General features: G+C 36.3%; 1 protein-coding gene across 1 annotated transcript in view; it reads right to left on the reverse strand.

Annotated features, from left to right (window-relative positions):
- Positions 1 to 10,209, reverse strand: part of MKLN1 (muskelin 1, intracellular mediator containing kelch motifs) — a 161,572-nt gene that overhangs the window by 63,039 nt on the left and 88,324 nt on the right. The window contains exon 9 of the mRNA XM_011995840.1: positions 621 to 733. Within this exon, the coding sequence (XP_011851230.1) occupies positions 621 to 733 (113 nt within the window). The remainder of the gene's footprint in view (positions 1 to 620; positions 734 to 10,209) is intronic.

The following is a 10,209-nucleotide window of genomic DNA, read 5'->3' on the forward strand; positions in this document are numbered from 1 at the left end:
GTTCTACAATGATTTGAAAAAATAATAAATGAATTAATATTTGCTTTACTCCAGGATATAATCATGCACTTAATTCAAAGCCATAGACCTAAGCCATCTTATTCACTATGGAAATGCTTTATGTATATGTGCATACACAGACATGCACATGCATACATATGTACAATTTTAATAAAAGATAATATATATCATTTATGAAAACTGACATATAGTAAAATAACAGGGGCCAAAATAGTGAGATAGCGAGAGTGTCAAAAGCACAATATTCCAGAAGAAATAAAAATAAGATGAACGTTAAAGATAAGAATAGAGGTAGTGGAGACATGAGCAAAAAAGACAGTTACACAGTTACATTTCTAGGCTAACGCAGTTTAAAAACAAAATGATATAAAAATCCCCATTTCTATCTCTCTCTATAATACAGATTTGGTTGTGTATCAGTAGCTGAAGAGCCAGTTATAGAAGCTGAAATTCAAGAGTACTTAAAAAAACCTGTTTACCACAAACTCTATTGCTACTACTGCTGATAGACATTAGTGAAGAATATAATCACGCCGAAAAACAAGTGCACATCTACGCCCCTACTGTAATAGAGATGTATGAAAAGTCTGAGAACTTGCCTCTTTTTCAGTGTCTCTAGAGATACATGTCCACTGGTTCTCCTTCACACTGTACGCCCAGAAGTCAGCAAGATCTTGTGTTCCATCCCAGCCACCAAACAAATAAACAGTCTCTATGAAAATCAGAAAAATATGTGTAAAAAAATAAAGGACAAAATAAGCATAGGCACCCAAACCTATAGCTGTTTCTAAGACCACTTAAGAAGGCACATCTAAATAAATTTTAAAATAAAAATGTTAACCTGGTAACTCTCTCAAATATATACTAGACTAGTATATCCTAAGAATGAATGGATGCTGCAGAACCACTATTTTGAGAGATTTATAAAAATACAGATAAGTAGGAGGCATGTCCCAAGATTCTGATTGCACAGGTTTTCAATGGGTAAAAATGAGTCTGTATTTGTAAAGTATCCCAGAAAAATCTAATGTGCAGCTGGTTTGGAGCTTCTGTGTTTGGCCTTGAAAACTTTACATTTACCAGCTTCTTAATAATGCAGCCACTTTTTATCTGCTATGGAATTTTAAAATTCAGATTGTAAAAAATAAAAACTCCAGAGGAATATACAGTGTAAAAGTATAGCATAAGAACATTTAGCTGTTTTTGAAAAAAGTCGTATTAAAGGTAATTTCTCTCTATTGCTATATCAAAAACGATGGCTAAAACTAGCTTTAAGTTAACATTAGATATCTTAAGAAAAAGTGATCCATAGCTTTGATATTCCTATAAAAACTGGGGAAAATTTTTCCAAATATATGGTGGTACGTTTAACTCATCAGAAATTATCCTTTAAGTCATTCTAAGTATCTTGAGAATTTGGTTTCTTCTGACTCTGAAATGTCTACTATATTCACAGACTTTATCACTGACAAAACTGATTTTCTTGCTCAGTGAATAATGAATCTTTACATATAACATTGTGTATCATAGATCCTTCTTTATTTTCATTATTCATTTATTTTGAGACCGGGTCTCTCTCTGTTGCCCAGGCTGGAGTGCAGTGGTGCAATCATGGCTCACTGCAGCTTTCTGGGTTCAAGCAATCCCCCCAACCCAGCCTCTTGAGTAGCTGAGACTACAAGCATGTGCCACCATGCCCAGCTAACTTTTTTTCTGGGGGGTGGGGGGGTACAGACAGGAGCTCACTATGTTGTCCAGGCTGGTATTGAACTCCTGGCCTCAAGCAATCCTCCTGCCTCAGCCTCCCAAAGCACTGGGATTATAGGCATGATCCACCCCATCTAGCCCCTTCTTTATGCAATAATAGTGCGTTTCCAACTGGGTGTGGTGGCTCACGCCTGTAATCCTAGCACTTTTTGGGGGCTGAGGCGGGTGCACCACAAGGTTAGGTGTTTGAGATCAGCCTGGCCAACACAGTGAAACTCCGTTTCTACTAAACATACAAAAAAATTAGCCAGGTGTGGTGACGGGCACCTGTAATCCCAGCTATTCAGGAGGCTGAGGCAGGAGAATCACTTAAACCTGGGAGGCAGAGGTTGCAGTGAGCTGAGATCACGCCACTGCACTCCAGCCTGGGGTGACAGTGTGAGACTCTGTCTCAAAAAATAAAACATAAAAAAAAGTTGTTTCCTTTCTTCAAATATTTCCCCCTTTGTAACTGTTTTAAGTCTACCAGTTGTATAAGCTCACCAATGATTATCTTTTAATGTTAAATAAAACACTATATGAAAACTGTAAAGTCATGTACTCTCTAACTAACATGCCTTAGGCCTGTATATATGGAAGCTGCCATCCAAGTTATATCCCACCATGCAGGGTTACAATTCAAAGTGTACTTGGAAATACTAGAAGACTATTTAAGAAAACCTTTTGTCATTCACAGAGTTAGGCTATCTTCTACAAGATTGCTGTCATATTTGCATATAATTTCAAACTCTAAGTAAATTTTTCAAGTGATTTGTCTCTTCTATCCCCCAAATACCTGGGGAAATAAAAAAAAATGTTTCATTGTTTTCTGGATAAGAACAGGCCACTGGAGGACGACTGAGTTCTAGTACTAACTGGGTGATCAGTACAGATCATTTAAACCTCCTAGGTTTTAGTTTTTTCGTCTGCAAAATTCTCAGTGTTGTGAAGTCCTTCAGATATAAGTTACATGAGGCCAGGCACAGTGGCTCATCTGAGGTCGGGAGTTCGAGACCAGCCTGGTCAACATGGTGAAATCCCATCTATACCAAAAACACAAAAATTAGCCTTTCATGGTGGCACACATCTGTAATCCCAGCTACTCAAGAGGCTGAGGTAGGAGAATCGCTTGAACCCAGGAGGTGGAGGCTTCTGTGAGCTGAGATTGCACCACTTCACTCCAGCCTGGGCAACATAGCGAGACTCCATCTAAAAAAAAAAAAAAGTTACATGAAAACATTCTGAAGGCTGACAAGTATGAACATCACTTCTACCTTTAAAATGTGCATAAAAATGAAAAATACTCTATAGTTACTAAGTACAATAAAAATGATATTATAACTGACTACATGCCTAATTCAGTACATAAAACACTTTTGGCGCTGTATAAGTGTGAAATAATGCCAATTATTTCAAACTACCAAAAAAACTGTCCTATCTTGGAACTATAAAACAATCCATTATCATCAGTTAAGTAACATTCTGTTTCCAAAATGGCACACGGTAATACTCAGACACATAATTTTACAGCAAAAAAAAAAATTAAAGAATTTTCATCTGGCTTAAAAATTATTTGCCAAGGCCTCACTAAAAGGAAATTAACCCTGTTAAATTCTGAAGCCTGGAGAGGGGGTATATAACTAAAATAGCAATAGCAATTGACCTTTTGTTTTACAGTGTTTCTGGGTACCCTCTGGATAAGGTTACCCTGGTTCATTAACTTTAATAACCCTTCCTCTTGGGCTCTGGGTTCTCAATGTTCTTTCTGAAAAGCAGGTCTCTTTGTACGCATAAATTCTCACAGCAAAGAAAACCCACATTTCCACAACAGCCTCATTGATAGCTGAGCAAAATAAAATCTGGCACGCAGTAAGCATCCTAATGGAATTAAGCCAAGATGTCATTCCTATCCATGAAGGCTTTGTGGTCCCAGCTGAAGTTTAATAGTAAAATTAAATGAATCGGATGGAAACTGAGCCTTCTGACATACCTGAATGAAAATGCATAACAAAAATTTTAATTAATTCATCTAATTATTTAAGTCATGCAAAGAAGAACTATTATCTGGAAACAGACACCAGAAAAGGTATTATTTAATGCACAAAGGATATCAAAGACCTTTAAAAATTATGGATATAACTGGAGAGAACTGTAGAGAGAAGTAAGGAAGTAAAAAGGAGAAAAAAGAAAGCATTAATATTTGCAGTAAGGTAGTAGATTGGTTAGGGAAGCTCATTCTCGTGCTTATACGTTCTATAATAATTCATTTACATCTGGGGCAGTACGATCTTCTTCAAGGAGCAACCCCTTCACCCCTTCTCTGTATTTTTTCTGAATGGGGTATAGGCTATAGTGTCTAAACATTTCTCCCAGCACTTTGAGGAATGTTTATTTAATACTTTTTGAGTACTGAGAATTAGCAAAGCACTTTAGAGAATTAAAAAGAAAGAAGACATAGTCCCCAGTCCCTATCCTCAAGGAACTTACAATCTAGTCAAGAATATCAAAAGGCAAACAGATCAACATAACGCAAGGCAGACTAAATGTCATAAGAAAGGTAAACAAGGTAAAAAGCACCTGAGGGTTCAAAAGAGGCAGGAGAGTATATCTGGCTGAGGGGACTCAGAAGAGATTTCATGGTGACAGTGGTATTTGACCTATGCACCAGCAGGAAGGAAAAAAAAAAAAAAAAAACCAAAAAAAAAAAAAAAAGAGTAACAAAAGTATAGAGATGGAAAAACACATCAAAAGCATTTTAAGGAACGTGTACTCTAGTCAGGCAAATCCTGGCTACAATCCTGGCTCTATCACCACAGCTATGCGACCACCACACAGTTCCTTAACTATTGGTTTCTTAATCTCTAAGATGTGATACAGTATCTATCCCATAAAGCTGCTGTGAGAATTAAATTAAATTAAATTAAATAACACATGTTAAATGGTTAAACTGTATGATGAATAAATACACTGTTTGATTTAAAAGAACACATAGGTAGGAGGTGGAGAGGAGGTTAAAAGACAGGCAGTGTCCAGATCATGGAAGGGATTAAATAACAGGATAAGGGCTTTGAACTTGATTTCACACAGACAGTGGAGAAGCCACAGAAGATCTTAGGCAGAGGGGTAACAAGGTAACATCTGAACTTGCAGCATACAGGACTGACTGAAGGAGTTGAGAATGACAGGGATTGGAGGTAAAGTGGCCAGTAATAGTTTATGTTCGAAATGTCAAACAAATTTTATTCTAAAACACTGAGTCAATCAATCACCAATTAATCTATTTTTCATTACTTAGGCCACAAAAACTAAAATTCAACCATATTCTTTGGTATACTACATGTACCAATTTGGTACTAGTATAAAACAAACTCTGGAGCTACCTACTACCAGTAGTACTAATCTACACATCTTATATACACTAAAAATAATGTAGAAATCGAAGGTATATAAAGACATCTCAGTGTCTTTTTGCACAATGGAACAGGCTTTTTATTTTTAGTGCCCAAGTGCAATATCTGTCTTCTACTTTGATTTTTAGGATAAATCAGACTGTGTTGATTGCATAACCCTCCACAAGATGGCACACTACTTTTGCAATTAAATCAGTTTTTCAGTTTTTCCACTTTGACACTGTATAGGATGCATATACTATGCATTGACATAGCCCTGACCCAAAACTTAGACAAAATTCATGTATCAAAAAGAAGAGGTAGGGGAAGGGTTAACAGGCTGGTGAAATAAGTTACCTTAATTCTTAGTTTAGACACTGACAGAAAAACAAAATTTTTTTAAAAAAACGTTTTAAGAAACACAAATTTATCTCTAAGACAGAAATAAAACTCTATAATAATTAGACGAAGAGTTTAAATCCTTCTAAAAGTGAAGTTTAGTAAGACTTAAATTAACATGACAATTTTTGAAGAGAGAAATAAATGGTAAGGGGAAAAATATTTTATATGCTCTTTACCCTTCCCTTCTTAAGCCATCCCCTTGAAGTATCATGACCCAGCAGATTATCAACTGGATTCACTGCCTCTCTTTTTAAATAGAACTGTATTCTTACGTAAAGCTATGGTTACAACACTATCTAAATCTTTTGGGTGAATTCAACATATAGTCACTTTCCTTGCTAAAAGGCTGAATGTTATGCCTATGACAATATACTTTGTACTCTTAATGAAGTCTGCATTTCAGAATTACTTTCTGTTAACTGTGTAAAAGAAAGATGCACATTACTTTCAGAAATACAGCCACATGAATAAATTTGTAATAGCAACCAAAACCCATGTTTAGGCACTCCCTTCAAGTTTCTTTAAGGAACATCAAGAAAAACTGAACGTGGTACCACAAAATAAAAGCACTTTCAGGCTGGACGTGGTGGCTCACTCCTGTAATCCCAGCACTTTGGGAGGCCAAGGCGGGAGGATCACCTGAGGTCGGGAGTTCGAGACCAGCCCGACCAACATGGAGAAACCTTGGCTCTCCTAAAAATACAAAATTAGCCAGGCGTGGTGGCACATGCCTGTAATCCCAGCTACTCGGGAGGTTGAGGCGGGAGAATCGCTTGAATCCAGGATGTGGAGGTTGCGGTGAGCTGAGATTGCGCCACTGCATCCCAGCCTGGATGACAAGAGCAAGACTCCGTCTCAAAAAAATAAATAAATAAATAAAAATAAATAAATAAATAATAATAAATAAAAGCACTTTCATATAATTGCTACAGAATAGTTAAAGGTTCAAATTTCTACAGAAGGGCTCTTCCAAGTGACAAGCAACTCTCCATCAACTTCTTTTGTAGATACCAAATATTAGAGCTTTGCCTAAGTCTTCGTACCTGCTCTGGTTGAGAAAGAAGAAAAAGGCTTAAACTGTAGGTTCTCAAAATGTAATGAGAGTTACACAACAAGGAACAGCCTAACACAATGGAAATTTATTAATACATTTCTAACTCAGCAGACTTCCACACTGAAACAAAATAGACATGGCTTTTCTCTCTTTCTATTCACTGTTCTTATCCCAGTCGAAAACCAAGTCACAGTTGAACAATCTTAAGTGGAGAGATGCCAGGTACAGGGATTACAATTAATAAAACTCATCCAGTAGGACAAATCCAGTAGGACAAAATACAACATTCCTTCTCTACCATGGCATGAATGATAGGACTCCCTTAGGATGGAAGAAAGCTTTGAAAATTAAATAATAAAATTTGTGCCATCATACACCTTTTAAAATGGTCACTGTATCCTTAGAGAAGGCAGCAATATGGGGGGAAAAAACCCTATAGACTAAAAAAAGAAAATAAAATCTACATACTACTAAGTTTCTAATATCTAAGAAAACAAGGTATATGAAATACCGGGAAGCAACAATTGCTTTAAAATATAAGCCATGTTAAATAAGCTGAAATTAACTTTATGAAGTTTTACTCTAGTGAAGGTGTTCTTTTTAAAAAAAAAATTCTAGAGACAGAATCTTGCTCTGTTGCCTGGACTGGAGTGCAGTGACATAATCATAGCTCACTGCAGCCTCGAACTTCTGGGCTCAAGCTATGCAAGCCTCAGCCTCCCACACAGCTGGGACTACAGGCACGTGTCACCATGCCTGGCTAATTAAAAAAAATATTTTGTAGAGACAGAGGTCTTGCTATGTTGCCCAGGCTGATCTCGAACCCCCAGCCTCAAGTGATCCTTCCACCTCGGCATCCCAAAACTCTGGGATTATAGGTATGAGCTACTATATCGGGCCAGTGTTCTTAATTTTGTGAGTTAATAAGAGTCTCTTTGATTATCTGAAGCCATGGATTCTCTTCCTAGAAAAAATTTGCAAATAGACAACATGTTGCACCTAACTTCAACAGATAAAGAACCCTTGTGCTGGAAAACTTCAAAATGCGTATTTAAAGTAATAACTGAGCTTCCTTAAACTATATTTTACTACTTATGCACCAATTTTGTTAACATGGAATTTCCTGGTTGTTCAAACTCTACTTAGAGAAAGTTATTCTTTACTACTAAACCTACCTGATCTTCATCAACAATATTCTTATATGCACTTTAGTATTTTGTCTCAAAAATATTATAAATATATTTATGGTTTCCCTTCCCTAAGGTACTAACTATACAAAAGATTAAACAAATATACCAAAATAACATTGATTTTTTTAGAATGTGGAATTATGAGTGAGTTACTTTTTCCCCTCAACACTGCTTTTCAAATTGTTTTAAACTTCTTCGAAAATTTTTTAATTACTTTAAAACATTTCCGTAGTGAAATTTTGTCCAATTATACAAAAAAACACAAAAGTTCCTTTGAGTTATATAAAATTATCTCAGCATAATCAATCACTGCTGCATGTTAATATATGGCGTATCAAATGCATGTTATATAAATATTATATGCATATATAAAATACATTATTTCATTTAACTCTCATAATTACTTAGTTTATTATCACCATTTTAATCAATACAATTCATTCAAGATTGAACAAGAAGTCAGGGTTAAAGCCAGGATTCAATCTCAGGGATGTCAGACACCCATCTTTCCTTCCCACAAACTTAACACCTACCTATTATATAATTTGGCTGCCATATCATTAAGATCTGACTAGAAAGGTTCTTTCAAAGATTGATGATAAATACAATCTCTTTGAAAGTGATTAAGATCAACCTGATAATTAAGATAATTGCTGATCAATAACACAGCTATGGTACCTAAATGATTAAATAAATACTAACAGTATATGAAAGCCCTCAGTAAATCATGCTACTAATAGTCATAATAGAAACATAGAAGAAATTTTGGAGAGAAAAACCCAAGGATATACCAGATTCTGCACTTGAGCCCAAACCAAGTTCAGAAAGCAACAAATTTTACTTTAACAAATGCAAAGCTCTATATTTAGTTTTTCTACCTAGATCCCAAAGTAATGATAATTACAGCTTTGGGAAGCATAGTCTAAATGGTATAACAAGCAGAATCCGAAAATTTAAATATGTTTGAATATAACCAATAAAATAGATCCACCACAGAAAATATTAGTATAGTATAATACATGACATAATAACCTGATCTACTTATCAAGGTTTACAGCAGTATCTGAAAACAGTTTCCAAGTAAATATTTTTCTTTCTACCCAAAGGAAAATGAATTTTAAAACTTTGATCCAATCCAACAAATATTTAGTACACGTCTACTCCATACTAGGCCCTATAGTCATAAAAATAAATGAGGCAAGATCCTTGGCCTTCCCCCTTGTCCATGGGGGCTGGGAAGCTGGAGAGACAGCAATGGTATACACAATACCTATGTGAACAACTCTAAAACAATGTGGAAATTATTGTAGTAATAACGGTTTGAACAGTGTTACATAAATACAGAGGGAATTATTATTTTGCTTAGATCTATCTCCTGAACCTCAGACTAATATATCCAACTGCTTACTTGACATACCTATGTAGATGTCTAACTGGCATCTCAGACTTAACTTGTCTAAAATCAAGTTGCTGAACAACCCATCATATGGGATCCTCTTGTACCCATCTTAGAGAATGGTTACACCATTTTTCTAATTGTTCAGGTCAAAACTTTAAGTCATCCTTAGCTTCTTTTTCTCACACTCCTCATCCAGTTCCTCAAAAAATCCTGTCAGCTCTATATGATACCTTTTAAAATACATCCAAAATGTGACGAATTTTCAACATTACTACTACCATTCTGGTATAATCCAGTGCTATAATCACTTCTCAGATGAGCAACAGGCTCCTTAAAGTAAAGGACTTGCTGCTCTTCACTCAATTTGTTTTGTTAAACTGCAAGGTCAGTTCATAGCGTTTCTTAAACCCAACAATGGCTTCCCACTTCACTCTGCACATAGGTTAAAGTCCCAAACAAAGTCCTAAAAAATTCAACACAATTTGTCCCCCCAGCTATTTCTCTGACTTCACCTCTTACCACTCTCTTTCTCACATACCTCTGATCTAGCAACAAAAATTCTGGGAAAAAACCAAGAGTAGTAGAAAGGTGGCAATGTTTTACTTTGTAATAATATCTGTTCAATAATGAGTATCACCTGTATGAAGACACTTTATTTGAATACCTGGTTCAGCAGTACTTACCATAAAATGTCAAAAATTAAGGGATTAAGCTCTTTAAGAATATCTGTAATGAGGCCAGGCACAATGGCTCATGTATGTAATCCCAGCACTTTGGGAGGCCGAGACAGGATGGTCACTTGAGGTCAGAAATTCAGGACCAGCCTGGCCAACATGGCAGAACAGTGTCCTACTAAAAATACAAAAATTAGCTGGGTGGGCGCCTATAACCCCAGCTACTCGGGAGGCTGAGGCAGAAGAATTGCTTGAACCCCAGAGGCAGAGGTTGCAGTGAACCGAGATCACGCAACTGCACTCCAGCCTGGGCAACAGAGCGAGACTCTGTCGT

Source organism: Mandrillus leucophaeus, unplaced genomic scaffold (genome assembly GCF_000951045.1).
Source record: "Mandrillus leucophaeus isolate KB7577 unplaced genomic scaffold, Mleu.le_1.0 Scaffold5, whole genome shotgun sequence".
Lineage (NCBI taxonomy): Eukaryota > Metazoa > Chordata > Mammalia > Primates > Cercopithecidae > Mandrillus > Mandrillus leucophaeus.